The sequence below is a fragment of the Phaenicophaeus curvirostris genome, chromosome 8, assembly GCF_032191515.1.
Source record: "Phaenicophaeus curvirostris isolate KB17595 chromosome 8, BPBGC_Pcur_1.0, whole genome shotgun sequence".
NCBI lineage: Eukaryota > Metazoa > Chordata > Aves > Cuculiformes > Cuculidae > Phaenicophaeus > Phaenicophaeus curvirostris.
In genome coordinates this window covers 20,020,572-20,037,804 of record NC_091399.1, presented here as the reverse complement: position 1 = coordinate 20,037,804, position 17,233 = coordinate 20,020,572, and the positions used below count along the sequence as shown (strand labels likewise).

The 17,233-nt window shown below is 42.6% G+C and overlaps 1 protein-coding gene across 1 annotated transcript; it reads right to left on the bottom strand.

Moving 5' to 3' along the window:
• Positions 1-1,737: 1,737 nt before the first annotated feature.
• On the bottom strand, positions 1,738-16,479 carry NUF2 (NUF2 component of NDC80 kinetochore complex). Its single transcript, XM_069862718.1, has 13 exons — positions 16,321-16,479; positions 15,193-15,267; positions 13,554-13,630; positions 12,842-12,903; positions 11,817-11,914; positions 11,140-11,213; positions 8,956-9,052; positions 7,948-8,010; positions 7,083-7,220; positions 6,030-6,170; positions 5,050-5,225; positions 3,364-3,499; positions 1,738-2,427 (listed from the first exon to the last, which is right to left on the bottom strand). Exons 1-13 carry the CDS (start codon positions 16,441-16,443, stop codon positions 2,278-2,280), a joined length of 1,410 nt encoding a protein of 469 aa, XP_069718819.1. The 5' UTR covers positions 16,444-16,479; the 3' UTR covers positions 1,738-2,277.
• Between the last annotated feature and the right edge of the window lie 754 nt (positions 16,480-17,233).

The following is a 17,233-nucleotide window of genomic DNA, read 5'->3' as shown; positions in this document are numbered from 1 at the left end:
TAAAATATAGCTTTGGTTGTATTTTATTTATAGGTATTCTAGGTACAAAGAGAGAGGCCACTCTGAAGGCACAAGAGCCTATGGGAAATAAAAAAACCCGTCCTGGAAACGAGAAGTTTAGTTTCCTCATGAATTGCAGCCTTTTATTTTATCCAACAACTACTGCTGCGAAACCCAAGAGCAGGAGCCAGAATCCATTATTTTTCTTGTCCTGCAAATTCCTAAACACTGGGCTACACAAGTACGATCTCTCTAACCTAAAGAATCTTGACCTTTACTATGCAGTTTCCTGAAGGATGGGAAGCTTATCCAGTCAAACTCAGAGCTGGAGTAATCTCTTGCAGCATCTCTTAGAAGTTTTGGGAATCTTTCCTGAAAGCCGTTCCAATAGCCAGGCTGTGGAGCACAACCCCAAACCAGCCCTTATGAGAAAGCAGATATCACTGCCATATTTAGGAAGTACCAAGTCACATGAGTTTACTTTGAATCCTTATTGCATTACCAAAAAAAAGAAAAAAAAAATATAAACACACCCAAAAATTCTCAATGAATTTAAAAGGAGGAATGTTTGGCTTCCAATGTCTCGTCAAGCTGGAATATAAGCTAGACAGACATGAGAAGCACAGATACCTCATGCACACTCAGAGAAAACTCTAGACAAGCCTTGCCATCTGTATTCAAGAACTTAATAGTATTCTAAGTCCAGAAATGCCTAAAAATTATCAGAGTTTTGCACAGGGATCAAGTTCATTTGCACATACTGCCAATGGGAAGAAACATCTTCCTGTAGATCGTATCTGCATCACACTAGCATCTGATACAGAGCAAAGGGAGTGGAGCACTCCTGCACATGGAGAACTTCATCCATTAACATACAGCACAAAAGGAGAGACTCATTAAAAAACTCACTTTCAAAGCACAATACCCATAATATTATATCACTCATTATTCCACGTGTGGCCTAGAGCATGAAATCCATAAAGAACTTTTCTGAGCCTTGCATGTGTATAACATCTTTAGGTCTTGGAAAAAATCATCAACCTCAGCAATTAGACCTTCATGAGTCTCACACCAGATGCAGCTGCACAACACCGCAGGACTGCTGGGATAAGTTCACTCACTTGTAAATACAAAGTTGTGTTACACACATCCCTATCAGATTGTATTTGGTGTAAATGGGAAAATTTTACAAGAAGCTTTGTACAAGGTTAAGATATTAACACAGACTTTCACTGAAATGCCCCACATGCTACAGTGCAAGAAAAAACCTGAAAGCAAAATATGAGAAGGGCCTGATGTCTCAGAAAACCTTTAGAAGCAACGATCATCTGCTGTTCCCAGCTGACTTGCCAGCACCTCTAGCTAGTAACAGAAAGTGAAGAATAAAACAAAACCAGAAAGATTATTTGTATAGGCTTGAACCTTCCTCCCTTCACTATAAGAAGAGTTCCAGTACTACACGTTCCTACAAACATGCACGCCAAAGTTGGAACTGTACTCAAAGTCAGTCAGGAGAGTGAGGAGGGTAAAGACATAAAAGAAGTAGGGTTAAATATTCTTACATCAACTATTTTCTAAATTAACATCTTATTCCTGGAATTAATTAAAAACACCATGGCAAAATGAGTGCCATTACAAGTTAGGGCACAAAATAATCAGTTATGTCTTTTTTTAATAGGACGAAGCACTCAAAACCAGACTTTTTAATAAACACAAATTACGGTTTAATATTTCACAGAATAGGAACAACGAGTTTGAGTATCTAGAGGTACTGCGCTGTTAAACCAAAATGATACTTTTGAGTGTTTACAGGACAGTAAGCTGGCATTTACACATATGCTACTGTTACAAGAGGATTTAAACCTAGTTGAATAATGGTAGTGGAATATCACCTGCTACTGACTTATCTTGAACCATCCACTCAGGCCAGACCAAAGCACCAGGTGTCCCCAGATCAAAGCTCGCAGCACAGTTTCTATAAAAAGCAGGATTTTGTTTAAACATCAAGCAATTTGGTGTCAGCGAGACCTGCGTTATTACCACTAAAATCAGACACTGACTGAAACAATACGAACAGGCTAGACAGAGTGTGGAGCTCATCCACATTAGCAAGCTCATGACATCATGATCTGCCTAGAAAGCCAAATGTGCTCCAACTTGTTCTTTGAGAAAGCTGGCTTCCTCCTGGTATAGTTACCCATCCCACAGAAAGCACAAGCTCTGGAGTTCAGAAACGAGGACGGGCATAATGAAAGTGGAATACAAGCAAAGACAGGTCTAAGAACTACTTTCAGGATTCTGAACTCTAAGCAGCCACTTGTTCAGTTCAGCAATTTTTTCTTCTCTTGAGGCTGCGTAACTCTTTGCTATCTTAATGAGAGAGTCGTGATTCTTCTCCAATGCAGCCTTCAGATTTTGATATATTTCCTAGAAAGAAGAGATAAAGGAGGGGAAAACTCATCAGCAAAGTTAACGTTTGTAGTTTACAAGGATGCAACAGAGTAGTTTGATGATCTTAAGTGATTTCAAAAGTACCTTGTCCCAGTCTTAAAAAGCAGCATTCACAGAACACAGGAAAGTTACAAAACAATATTGGGGCTTCGGCTCTTATTCTGATATGTTTCTGTTATAACTCCAGTGGCCACAATACTAAAACAGTCAAATAACCAGCACTAGCCCAGTATACCCAGTGCTACTGCCCCATTCTGTGTAAATCTGTACCACCTGCCACTCTGACTGCTACCACTGTCCCCAAGCACGCAGAGCACTTCAGTAACGAAGAGACAGGATAAGGTGCTATAGGCAGAATGTGATTCCTCACTCCCAAGCCACTAGGATTCCTGCCTCTTTCCAAAGCTAAGCTGGACAGTCACCTTCCTGAAACCCTGAGAAGATAGGATTTGTGGTCCTGTATTTGAGGGAGACTGTTGAGAAGATTACAGTACTGTCCATCACTACAACACTAACGTAAGACCTCACAGGACAGGTCCTGGGGGCCAAACGAAAAAAAGAAAAACATTTGACTGATTAGAGCCAATGATACAAAAATAGACACCACGGAACTAGTATAGCGCCTGCTAAAGTCACAGGTGGGAAGACAAGTTTAATTTCACCTCCCAAAGCACACACACCATTCCAGAGTCTCCTCTGCAAAGCCCACTTCTCCTGTGGGCCACCTACAGCCTGCGGAGATGAACACAAGCCCTAGCAACCCTGTGGAACCACCAAGAGGAAGTGCTATCCCTCCCTACTCATTTTTAGGGCTAATAAATGCTTTCTTCTACATACACGAAGTAAAAAATCAGTTTTGAGTATACCAAACAGGATTTTTTTATGAAACAAACCCAAAACCAAACAACTCACCTTGGCTTTCGTTTCTTCTTTTTCAGCGTTCTCTTTCAGCTGCTGAATTTTGAACCTTGTCAGTTGGATTTCCTTGTGAATGGCTGTCACTTTGTCATATACTGCACCCCTCTTTTCCTGAATTTTGTTACAATACCTAAAAGTGGGAGAAAAAGTTAATACGGAAACATTTGACTAATTCCAGATTAAACCTAACCCCACCACAAGGAAAGTTTGCGTTTTAGGAGTGTGAAACTAACAGCTTCTAGGAGCATGTTTCAGCATAACTAAATCTCACACATTTTCCTTAGCCTCAGACCCCTTCCCACCAAGCAAGAGCTCTAATCCCACACATCTGCAGCTTCCAACCCATCATTTCACTGCATCCCAAAAAAAGACCAAATCATATTTCCCCATCTCCCAGGTAAATTCAGATAGCTCTGGCTGTGAGCTGCCGTGCAATAAGCAAAGGGTTAGTGTGGGAACAGATCTGCTCTGACTTCAAGTGCAAAAACCGCCTACCACTTTATAAACATTTGTACAATAATTACAGTTGGAAGCGTAGCAACTGCCTTCTCTACAGAATGGCATCCACTCGCTAAGTCACGCTTAACGAGAGCCAACTTACAGCTTCCTACCTCAGGGGAATAGTCAGGACACATTCTCTCATTCACCAGTAAAAACTTTTGTTCTCAAACCAAGGTTACCTCCCTTCCCCTCTTGCTTATCAAAGAATCTAATTTTATCACTAAAGGGAAATATCCAACACATTAAAATCAGATCAATCAGCAGCAACTTTTAGCATAAAGGAGCATTAAATTATATATTTTTTTCATTATTTATTTGGAAGGAAAAATTGTTTTTCATTAATCTCATTTTGCTGGTACAATACACTAAATGAGGAGCAAAGGAAGCCTGGGAATCTTGCTGATATTCTACACACCATACAAGCCTTTCAGCATGACTAAGCCTTAGCTGACTCTCTCAGCTATGTAGAAAAAGCTCTCTTCCATCATAGTTAATCTACCCAGACGACAATTTTCCGTATTTCCTTTCTTATCCATGTCAAATGTTATATAATAAGCTTTCTCTATAAGAGTTCAGCACTTCTAATCTCACAGTGAAGTCACAGCCTTACAACACTGCAGTTTGCTGCTGCAGAAGCAACCGCTGCGCTGTGAACGCTGCCTTGCAACTTGCCTTTAGTGTACAGGAGGAAGGAAGATGGGCTGAGAGGCTTTGATCATATGACACTTTTCCTTTTGTTTTAGAAGCATCATGTCAGGATAATACTCCTCTGAGATACGAGCCCCATTTCCCCATGGGTCTTGAACATCTTTGATAATGAGCAAAAGTGGCAAGGGAAATTATGAAAAATTCATGAAAGGCAAATGGGGCTTTGTTGAAGTCTGATAAGTTGGAAAATTATCCCAATGTGACATTCTCTTTAAGAAGATAAAAGAATCAAGAATAAGCATTATAAATTAAATTAGTGCTCCAATAAAAGAATTCCTGTCAAGTCACATTGCAATTATTGATTTGAGACCCCAAGTCCCTGCCTGCAGCATCACTGGTCTTCATACAAAGCTATCCCACATCGCTCATTTTCTTCTCACTGCCAAGCTACATGCTTGCACCAGATGCAAACTGTGGTAACACAAGGAAGACATAAAGTAGCATCAGGCAGAAACATCAACTCATCCATACTCAAATACGGTTTGCTTATATTGCTCGACATCTTCACGCTTCTTTTTTATCCTTATTTCAGCCGTAGACAGCTTCTCATGTTTTGCAGTGACCAGTCTCTTCAAGGACATTTCATCTGTCTTCAACTTTTTCAGATCTGTCTGAGCACTCTCAAGCTGGTCCTCCAGATTTCTGGCCTAGAGTGCATAAAGTATTGAAATAAATTAAATGGGGGAAAAATAATCAAAACCTCACTGGTTTACTAAGATTTGAACTAGCTTCCTGCTTTTTAGGATCAGATTGCTAACTAATTCTCCCAGTTAAATCCCTGTTCCCTAAACTTTACTTGATTTTAAATACGTCCAAATGGACAAGATCCCATCACTTACAATGATTTCCAGAAGTTCCTACAAGTTCTGCGATAGCTCTTAGTCAAGGGTATTCTGAACATATGCTGTACAAAGACCCCAAAAGAGCACATATCACTTTTCAGACACTCCTAACAACTGCATTCTCCCAAAACCAAGTACTGTAGAGTAAGGTACCGTATTGTGACAAACATTTCACAGGGGAAAGGCTGGCTTAGTAATATCAATAAAGTTAAAGGCACTGAAGACATGACTCTTCTTGAAGTAGTAATTTTTTTGCTCTTAGTTTCTGCACTCTAGGCAGAAGAAACTGAATCTCACTTTTCTTTTTCTATCATTTATTTCCTACTAACAACCCCACGACAGTTCAAACTATTTTAGGTCAGGTTTCTATGGCAACAAAGGCTTTGACTATTAAAGTGGTCAATAGTACATTAGCTAGTGGCACACAGCAAAGCAGCCGCTATATTTTACTGATGTTTTTCAGAATGAGGTTTTGAAGTTATCCAAATTCTTTCTTTTGGGGGAGGAGAAGATATAGGAACTTTCAAAATACAGACATTTACTGATGAACACCTATCTCGTTTAGCCATTAAATTCTCCCTAAGCAGATACAATTTGGATAATACAAACCTCTGATAATACACTGGCTAGTGTCTCCACGTTGGCCCCCTGTCTTTCCATCTTCTTTTGATATAACTGCACCTCCATCAGGCATGATGGTAGAACCTCAACTAGGTCTCTATAAACTTCATACTTCTCAATAACTTCTTGCTATAAAGAGAAAAAAGTATTAATATAACAATTTTGGAGTTCAGCAGTTATTTTGTACAGTATTAACATATTGACCTTCATATCCATTGTTTAATACACACCAGAATTAATACTTAACAGTTACTGAAGAAAGATCTTCGGTTTGGAAAGCACAGGGAAGTGATATGCAAGTGTTCTACACTGAACTAACCAGCTTGCTAGAAGAGCTTCCAGGACAGAAAAAAAGCTGTACAGTGAAGAAATTCTCTACTGGTAAAACAGGAGTTAAGTAAAGCACCAAAAAACCAGATGTCTCTAATTACAGCAGCAAAGTTTATACCTTTGAAACCAAAATACCTGAAAGACAAAGTTATGCAAGCTCCACTAATGTAAGAGCGATCATGAACTATAAACATTTAAAGACTGAACATTACTATAAAAAAGCCTCAAAAGCTGGGAAGGGAACTCAGTGTCCAGCATGGTAATGGAGAGAGCCATCCTCTCCAGAAACAGTAGATGGTAACAGGGGTACCAAGAAGCACGTTCTAAATCCAAGGACATTTGTGACCTGCCAAGATATTGTCATCTTCTGAGAGCAAACAGCCAGACAGGTATATAAAGCATAGATAAGATTCAAGAATTCTACACCTAGTTTCACAAATAGACGGATACTCAGCGAGGACAGAGCAGCAGTGACTGCAAACCCACTTTTCAAAAAACAACAAAGCCGCATCACCAACAAAAAAAACCCTCCAAAACTACGCCCCAAGAACTTTCAGTTTCCTCCAAAGTCATGACTTCCTTTCAGACTAACCACTTTTCTATCTATTTTTGACAAGATGTCATTCAGAAGCACTTCTAGATGATGACAAGTCAATAAAATGTGCTTTTTCTAATAGAATACCTCCTTATGCAGACAGAGGAAAAGCCCACCTTTGATTTCTTGAGTTTCTTAACAGTCTCCTTCATCAGCTCTTTGTAGTTCTTCAGTTCCTCTGGACTTTCCACGATTTTTGATTTCAGCTGCTCTTGTTCTTCTTTCAAAGTGGTCATTGTCACTTTAAGCTCATTCTAGTAAACAACACAAACACACTTTCAATATTAGCAATTAGGTGAACCAAGAATTGTGAGGCATGGTTTGCCAGGATCCTATGAAGAGGACTCTTCTCTGTCGTAAGGCATTCCTCATTAGGAAGTTTGTTTTAAAGATAAATTCCTCTAAACAGCATTAACATTCCAAATCAAATTAGCTAACAGCTCACTTTGCTCCCTGAACATGCACACAAAGTCACAAGGACAGCATTTAACTAGTACCCCCAAAATGCCTGCCAGCTAATCCACATTACTAGCAGCTCTCTCCTTCAAGCACCTCACCTAGGGCAACTGGGTTTCACAGCCAGCTGTATCAGCCAGGTACAAGAGCAACAAGCTTCCTGTGCAGCCTCTCAAAAACCTCCTGGTTTGTCCCCATCAGTTCAGTGACTGCCTCATTACCCATTCTATGCACTTCAGGTAAGCCAAATAGCTTCTGAGAAGTCCACATTTCTTGCCCTTTAACAGATCAGCTTCCTGAACACAGAAGGAGTTTCACACTGCAGAGACGTGTTTAAAGTTAAAAGAAGTACTGTAGCAAAGCTTTCATGGGGGAAAACATTAGGCTAAATCATTTTTAAAAAATTAATAACCACCAGCTGAACATTACCTAGCTCCAAGAATAATTTGATCCTAGAAAGAAAGATAATCTATAGGTTGATCTGAGATGCAAGGTACAGCCTACACCTGCACTGAGGATACTTACCAGTTTCCGCGTCTTCTCCGAGATCTCAGTCTTCTTTTGCGCAATCACTTCTTGCAAAGCTGTCTAAAGAAAGCAACAAACTTTAAATAAGCATCTCTACAACTGATGCCTCCTTTGTTATAAGTATGTCTGCAAGAGAAATCCCATTTATGGTTTCTTTGCAGTGTCATTACTAGCAGACAAAAATCACAATCTATACAATTTACTGATTTAAAAAAAAAAAAAAAACCGAACAACTGAATTTGAAAAGACACTGAAGGAAAACTGGGAGCACTAGGGATGGAGCCAGCAGTAGTTAACTAGAAACAGGAATAAGAGATGGACTACCTCTATTCTTACTGGCCCTGGCAGAGTTATACACACACAACCTTCTTCACCAGAGGCACTGCTCTTGAGAAAATAAGTTAAGTCCACAATAATAGAGAAGTCAAGCACGTGGTTACTAATATTAATAGTAGAGACGTGAGTTAATGTAACAAAAAACCCCAAACGTAACCAAAGATTTTTATTTTTTTTTTCCAAAGGTTACCTATGAGACCTCAAAGGCAAGTTGCCATTGCTGGAAAGTCACCCCTGCAATCAATCCTGCTCTTTTTGCCTGGCATTCCCTCGGGTGACCCTTCTTAGGCTCATTTCCTGCCCTGGCTTACCTCCAGATCTAATTCTTCAAAGTCAGGTGGAAAGCAGAGGGAAACATGCACATCACACTCCTAAACAATAACACAGGTATCTCCCAAATCGTTACAGGAGTGCATTTCAAAAGGAAAGGGCTGAATACACTTTTTCATTCCCTAAGTCTGATTTCAAGTACATTTTACATTCCTTACAGTGGAATGAAGGGTTGGTGCTAGGGGTTACACAAGATATTGTGTTGCAATGACCTTTGTTTTAAATCAGAGCAACCCCCTTATCCTTTGTAGAAGTAGGGAACTAAACCGACAGAAATAAGAAACACTCATGATCAGAAGCCATAGCAGCATTTCCAAGAAATATATAACAAGATCACACCTGTTTCCGACGATACTCTTGCCTTAGTAGTTGCTCCAGTTCTCGAATATTCTCAGTCAGCTTCTTGACCTCTTCTTGATGTTCAGCTGGAATGGTGCTAAGCAAATATAAAGATATTGGACAGTTTCAGCATCATTATACTCAGGTCAGAGTATAGTAGATAAAACAATCACTCTCTCGAAAGAGTTTACAAACAGTAACTTTAGTGATCAGGGCAAGACAGTCTCAAATTAATACATCTTATTTTCCTGTGTTTGTAAGATCTTGTAGTAAAAGCATAATCTAAAAAGCTGTTTTGGCAAGAAGTGGCAGAAGCATTACAGAGAACAAAGTTTAAAGATCACATCAAGCAAAGCACAAAAGAAAACTTTTGTGGAACTATCAGAGAAAAAACTCTCTGCTTTGAAAGCTCTCTTGGAAACTAGCCATCTCTTCATCCTATTATCCGCAAGCAAAAACAAAACTTAATGGTCCAAAGACACAGGCAGTAGGACTAAACGGCCCAAAACGGAGAATGGGGCAAACATGTCAACTAAGGAAGGCAAAATTACCCATCTATTAAGTTAAAGATGGGATTCCTACAATTATTGAAGAGATAAAGACATACCACTAGAACCTAACTAAACAGCGAAAAGTTTCACCGTACTCTCCAACGTACAAAATACAATATCCTCTCAAAGTAAAACACATACATCCAAAGTCACATTTTTATTTTCTGATGGCAACTCTTCTAGCCTAATGCCAGTAGAGCTACTTCTGTAACTCAGAGTACGACCCAGCAGTAAAATCTCTATATTTATTATTTTATTTCCAGGGAGGCTAATCATCAAAGACAGACAAAAGTCAAAGGAGAATTCAAGCCTGCTCAAATTAAAGGTTCCTACAGTAGTTATCAAACAATTCTGTCAAATCACACAGCTCAACTACTCAGCTCCTATTTAGGCAGCCCACATAGAATCATAGAATTATTTAGGTTGGAAAAGACCCTTACGATCGAGTCCAACCATCAGCATAACACTGCTAAGCCTCAACTGAACCCCTTCTCTAAGCACCACATCTACACATCTTCTAAATCCCTCCAGGGATGGTGAGTCCAATATCTCCCCCGGCAGCCTCTTCCAATGATTGACACACAGTTTGGGGAAGATATTTTTCCTAATATCCAATCTAAATTGCTCATGGCACAACTTGAGGCTATTTCCTCCTTTCCTATCACTCGTTACTTGGGAGAAGAGACCAAAGCCCACCTTACCACAACCTCCTTTCAGGGAGCTGTAGACAGGGATAAGGTCTCCCCTCAGTCTCCTTTTATGTGGACTAAACCGTCCCAGATCCCTCAGCTGCTTCTCGTAACCCCTGTGCTCCAGACCCTTTACCAACTTTGTTACCCTTCTCTGAACACGCTCCAGCAGCTCAATTACTTTCCTAGGGAGAGGGGCCCAAAACTGAACACAGGGTTCAAGGTGCAGCCTCATCAATGCCAAGTACAGGGCACAATCACTTCCCTTCTCCTGCTGGCCACACCAGTGCTGATACAAGCCACGACGCCATCCGCCTTCTTGGCCACCTGTGGCCATGTGAGCTCATGTTCAGCCAGCTGTCAACCAGCATCCCCAGCTCCTTTTCTGCTGTGCAGCTTGACAGTCACTCTCCTACTATGCCTGAAGCATTGCATGGGGTTATTCTCTCTTTAGCACAAATTCTATTATTTGATACCAAAAATGCTGGGCCATGAAAGAGTAATCTCTTCCTCAGTATGTATTTCAAATGGTTATTTTTGTGCCTGGCTGTACTTTGCTTCCCAAGACCCCTAATGATATTTATCTTCTGTTTATTGCTACAGTATCCTGTTCACAGACTGTTGGATAGACTACTAACAAAATGTAAAGCAATCCAAATATCCGAGATGTATTCAGCAACTCCAGGTCTATTCATACAGTGGGCATAAGAAATGCCCTTAGGCCAATGGCCCATCTCATCCAGGTTTCTGCCTCCAACACCAAAACCACAAAACACTGTTTTGGGAAGGCCCATGAGTGGACAAGAGAAGTGCAGGTCCTGGCACTTGGCCTTGTTGAACCTCATACAATTGGCCTCAGCTCACTGATCCAGCCTGTCCAAACCATGTCCACTGAACACAAAAGTCAAGTAATGCATCTCTCAGCGCTTACTCCTCACACTCACTTCAGTTTCTCCAGCTTCAATGATGCCTCCCGATTTGCAGTCTCCAGTTGTTGGTGTTTCTCCATAGCAGATTTCTGCAAATTAAATATTCAGAGAGGGAGAGTTATTATTTTAGAGAAATATGGTTTCTCTCTGGTCTTCCGTTAAACCCATACTTATCATTATTTCACAGGAAACACACCAGCTCTGACCGACTGAGATACTCAGAAGAGAAGGCACCTGCAATTCTGGCTTCAGCTTGAGCGTTACGCGACTTTTCTCAAAATGATATGAGGTGTCAACCCTTTGCTTACCAGGCTGAACTATCAAATACATTACTGGAAAAACACTTCAGATAAAAGCCTAAGTAATAACTTGGCCATGGTCATACAGAAATCTTTACGATATTGACAAGCTCATCCGCTCTTCTTAACTGACATGTCTCCTTAAGGACTTTGTGAAGGTTTTTCTGAAACCATTAACAGTAGTTGCGCATGCTTATAACATCACGTAGAAGTCATACAGCTATATTACATATTAAAGTGTTACCTTTCTGTATTACTTCACTGCTTTTCTGATTCCAATGTGTCATTTAAGCATGCAGTTAAAAAAAACCCACAACCTTAATGTTAACCTAGAAATAGGAGAGTAAAGTATAATTAAGCAGGTATCTGGAGTAACACGGCATCCAGTCTTACATAGTTCAGTTGTAACTCCAAGTAAACTTCACGTCGGATTTCTCTGAAATTCACAAAGTTAAGAAGGCCACTCAAGAAGCGAGCTGTCCTCTTTGTTTCTGAAATAGGAATTGCAAGCCATCACTATTCTGATGTCCACTCACATTGCAATTGCATTGATAAGTTGGGCAAAACATAATTCAGAGAAGAGACAAAAATTACAAAACACTAGAATCCAAATTAGTTTTTCCCCTGCTCACCTTGCAAAGATTCCACAGACTATACAAACCAGCACCAAGCTATGTACCTACAATGGCTTCGCAATTCTACGCGATTTAACAAATGAAAAAGGCACCTATGAGAAAGGCTATTAAAATACAGCCTCCTATTAAAACAGAAGCCAGGGAGAAAGCCTATCAGTCTTCAACTACAGCTCTGAAGACAGAGCCTCACAAGGACTGCAGGGCTAGCTGGGGAGAGCAGTTTGAACAGCAGGGACTTTTTGGATCCATTTCAAGCAAACTTCGTGAAACACAATTACAGAGGCCTCAACTGTCTTAAACAAGACAGAACCTGAAGTGAAAGCGTTTTTCAGAATAGCTTTTTCTAAGTTGTTTTGGTTGTACCACCATCACAGAAATTGTGTATTGAAAAGGATGAGGCAAAAATTCAATCGCAAAAATTCAATAGGCATCAGCATAAGAAATCCTATAGCATTCCAGGGATACCGGGATAATTTTCATTACCATCTATTCTTACACTATTCAGGCAGGTCGCAGTCCACTCTCCAGAGCAGCAGCTCAGACTCGTAGCATTCAAATCTCCCCTGAGTTATTTAACCGGATTAGCCTACATAAGGAACAAGGCACTGCCCCACAGAGCTCGCTGGCATAAGGAACGCAGCGAGGGTCAGGGGAGCAGCAGGAGGCCAGAGACAGTTCTCTATATTAGATGCCCATCTGGCAACACCAAAGGACAAAAAGCACCTGGATATCAAGTGACACCCACCACCCAGAAAGCACAAGAACTACAATGCACTTGCTTACTTGGGTTTAAAACATCAGCAATTTGAAAATCATTAATCCGGCATGCTGGAAGTAAGCGCTCCCTGCAAGGAGAAACAAAAAAACACTTTTTGAGCCATATCCACTTACTGAAAAACAGATCTTGTCCCCTCATCCCACAGTATACGTACAGCAAGTCTCAGGAGAATAACACAGTGGGACTCCATATGTAGATCAGCATTAAAAATCTGAATACTTACAGTGTCATACAAATTTCTATAGACAAAATACTTGCCTGTAAAGCAACTTTTCAGCTTAGTTAGGGAACTCTTACACTTAATTGTTAGTCAGTTTTCCCCTTACAACTGAAACGAAGCTTAAAATCTAACACTCACCTCATTCCAACAAAGATATCTACATAGGATTTAGACAGCAAATTTACACAACAGGTACTTCAGATTCCTCTTTTAGGTGTTATGATGACCCTCTAGCCATTCGAAGTACAGATTCGTGCTCCGTCTTGGTGAGGCTGCATTATTTAGGTGACACATGCACTCTGACAAGACAGCTGCCTGCTGAGATTTTTATTCTGTTACACATTACTGTCCCCTGTTCATCTGCAAATTTCACTTTGCTCAGAACCAACAAAGCAGCAGAACAATCATCAGCAAGAAGGCGTAAAGCCCCACTGCTCCTAGTAAAATGGACCTTTAAAAGGAATAGCAACTGAATATATGCAGCAGCTTCTACTTACATGTGACTGTACAAATTACAAACAGGTAGAAAGCCTTCAAATATCTGTGGATACATTATGTCAGCGTTGACTGGCATCTAAAAAGTAAAGAGAGTCAATGCATAAGTAGAGAATAATTAAACAAAAGTACACAGGTTTGTTTCCACAGGATTAGATAACTGAAATAGGTTAAATGCACTGAGAATGGTCTCCTCATCTGCAGGGAACACACATTAAAAGCCTAAGAATGTCATCAAGTTAATCAGCAGTGTCAGTTCCTGGTCAAAATATAAAAAAAACAATAATAACTAAAATACTAACGGTGAACTCTGGAATTCAATCTAAAACTGTGCTTTTAATTTTTCCAAAGCTGGTGCAGAAGGACAGTCTCTGCATCACGTACCTAACAAAAAGAAGCTCTTTCTTTAAACACCCTGAAATTCACACACTCAACTGTTCTATGAGGATGTCAGGAGAAGATGGTAGTGGTAACACTGTCACCTTTCTTGATCTTTTAAACCTCATAATCTAGTATCCCAGCTAACATCATTGCCTGTAAAGTTAGCTTGTACACGTGTGATCTTCCCTTTCAGTTTATCCAAAATTGGCATGAGACAATACTATTTATTCTCACTTTCACAAATCAGTTCTTGAGACAGACACAGAAGATAAATTAAGCTTTAATCAACAAGGCATCAGCTAACCTCTGGCTGCATTTCTCCTTACTTTCCGCTAAGTCAATTGATAAGTAGAGGTGATCAAACATTAAGAGCAACATTTGTATTCCTTCTGGACCAGTCTAACATCTAAGCAGAGACTCTCCTCTCCAGCCACAGCCAAAGGCCAATGCCCAGTATGGCATTATGTATTTTCGAGGCCAGTGCCTTGTCATAGGCTTCTCCAATCCCTCCTAGAGCATCCAGGCACTTCTGGCACCCGCAGCATTGCAAAGAAAAGACTTCACAGTTTAACCACAGAAGGAGAGGAGTCTCCACAGAACTTTTCCTTGAGGCTTAGAGTAGTAACTGAGCTTTTCTTTGTGCCCACTATAGTGAACTGTTACTGGAGAATCATAGAATCACTAGGTTGGAAAAGACCTCTTAGATCATCGAGTCCAACCATTCCTATCTGCCACTAAACCATGTCCCCGAGCACCTCAACCTGTACTTGGGAAGGGACTCTCCTCTCCATGGGAACAAAAAAAAACCCTGTTGAAACCCAGAGGCAGGGCACCCACAAAACCATTATTTCTACAAGTATCTTGAGCTCAACCTACTTTCCAGATTAGGAGCAATGACCAAAACAACTTCTCAGATGCCATCAGCAAGGCCTCAGCCCCAGCACACAGACAATGCTCCCAGGTTCATTCAGCTCTGGTAAAGAACCCACGCTGACAGCTGCACTGCAGCCCTGAGCTCACTGCTGTCTGAGTGAACACACCACTTGCCTGCCTGAACACAAATGCCCTTGGGTATAAAGCACGTCCCACACAAGTTTTCTGCCACAGAGGCAGAATTTCTAAACTCCGATAAGCGCAGTTACAACAAACACAGCGATGAGCTACCTGCCATTTGCTAATCAGAAGCAGAGATGATTCAACATTGAATTTAAGTACAATATTTTTTCCTGTCACCTTCCACACCTCCCACCACAGACGTACCATGTAGAAATGCTCCAGGCGGATCGCATACACCTTCTGCAGGATTCTCATGTAAATCATGTGTAAAACTTCAGGCTGCAAAAAGAAAGGACGAGAATCGGTATTTTATCAGATTGATTATTCCTAGACTTAGGCCATAAAAGTAGTTCTGCCTTTAACATATGAAAGCTGATTTCACTGCGCCACCAAGACTAACAAGTTTTACTTTCCAATAGTTTGCAGTTTAAGCATTACCATCTCAAAACACAATTATAAGACAGCAACCACGTCACACAACTACAGCCCCGAGACCGCAACACATTGTTTTTCACATCACTGCTCGCTGAGCAGTCTTCAAACACCAACAATCTTAAAAAAAACAAGTCCCAGTAACTGTAACTCCACAGCAAAGAGAATCCTTCACCATGTTATTTAAATGGAGGGGGAAAAGACAACTACAAGTTATTAATCTACAATGTTAAATCCACGATCAGCCTCCTGCTTCAGCAGGGTCCAGGACTCGCACAGCTCGGGGGGCAAGAAGGGGGGGGGTGGCAGCTTAGGGGGGCAAGAAGGAGGGGGGGCAGCTCGGGGGGGGCAAGAAGGAGGGGGGGCAGCTCGGGGGGGGGCAAGAAGGAGGAGAAGCAGCTCGGGGGGGGGCAAGAAGGAGGAGAGGCAGCTCGGGGGGGGGGCAAGAAGGAGGAGAGGCAGCTGGGGGGGGGCAAGAAGGAGGAGAGGCAGCTCGGGGGGGGGGCAAGAAGGAGGAGAGGCAGCTCGGGGGGGGGGCAAGAAGGAGGAGAGGCAGCTCGGGGGGGGGGCAAGAAGGAGGAGAGGCAGCTCGGGGGGGGGGCAAGAAGGAGGAGAGGCAGCTCGGGGGGGGGGCAAGAAGGAGGAGAGGCAGCTCGGGGTGGGGGCAAGAAGGAGGAGAGGCAGCTCGGGGGGGGGCAAGAAGGAGGGGGGGCCAAGAAGGAGGGGGGGGGGGCCAAGAAGGCGGAGGCGGCCAAGAAAAGGGGGGGGCGGCCAAGAAAAGGGGGGGGGGGGGGGAACCAAGAAAGGGGGGGGGGGAACAGGAAAGGAGGGGGGGAACAGGAAAGGGGGGGGGGGGACAAGAAAGGGGGGCAAGAGGGGTTCCCATTCCGCGTCCCATACCTTGGGGTTCCCGAACACGTCCGCCTTGGTGAGGCCGCGCGCCTCGGCGCCGGTGAGGACGTGGCTGCGGAGGTAGCTGATGATGTCGTCGGGGCTGTAGCGGGGGAACGTCATGGTCTCCATCGCGGCGGCGGCGGCGGCAACGGCCGCAGCTCGAATGTGCCGGGCGCGCGCTGCGCCCGCCCCCGCGCGCCACGCCGGCCAATCAGCGCACGGCTCTCCCGCCGCCGGCCAATCAGCTCCCGCCCCCGCTTCCGCTGCAACCAATCAACGCACGCCCCTCCCGCCGCCGGCCAATCAGCGCCCTCGCAGCCGAGGAGGGGGCGGGGCTTTAAGGGGCCCCGCCCACTCACCCCGTAGGGTTAGACCCCGCTCGCGCGGAGGGGCGGGGCTTCCGCCCTCAATAGTTGCGGGTGGGGGGGGAGCCACACCCGAGGGGGCCTAAAATGGCTCTGAGAGAAACTTCTTAGGTCCGTTCTCCTGTCTCCTTAAGGAGACAAAGCTAGTCCCACACGCTGCCCACGACTTACTGGCTTCCTGCCTTTCTGGCTTCCTTGGTTCCTGGCTGCCTTGGTTCCTCGTTTTCCTGTTTCCTTGATTCCTGGCTTCCTTGGTTCCTCGTTTTCCTGTTTCCTTGATTCCTTGCTTCCTTGGTTCCTTGTTTTCCTGTTTTCTTGGTTCCTGGCTTCCTTGGTTCCTGGTGTGAGAAACACTCATTCACTGGTAAAATATTGAAAAGGACAAAGTCCTCAAAGCAAAGGCAATAATACTTTTATTTTACAATTTAGCGCTGAATTGGATGCCCTTCTAAAACAGGCATAACATCTTACAAAAGCAGTGGGTATATCACAGAATCCCAGAATCACCAGGTTGGAAGAGACCCACCGGATCATCGAGTCCAACCATTCCCATC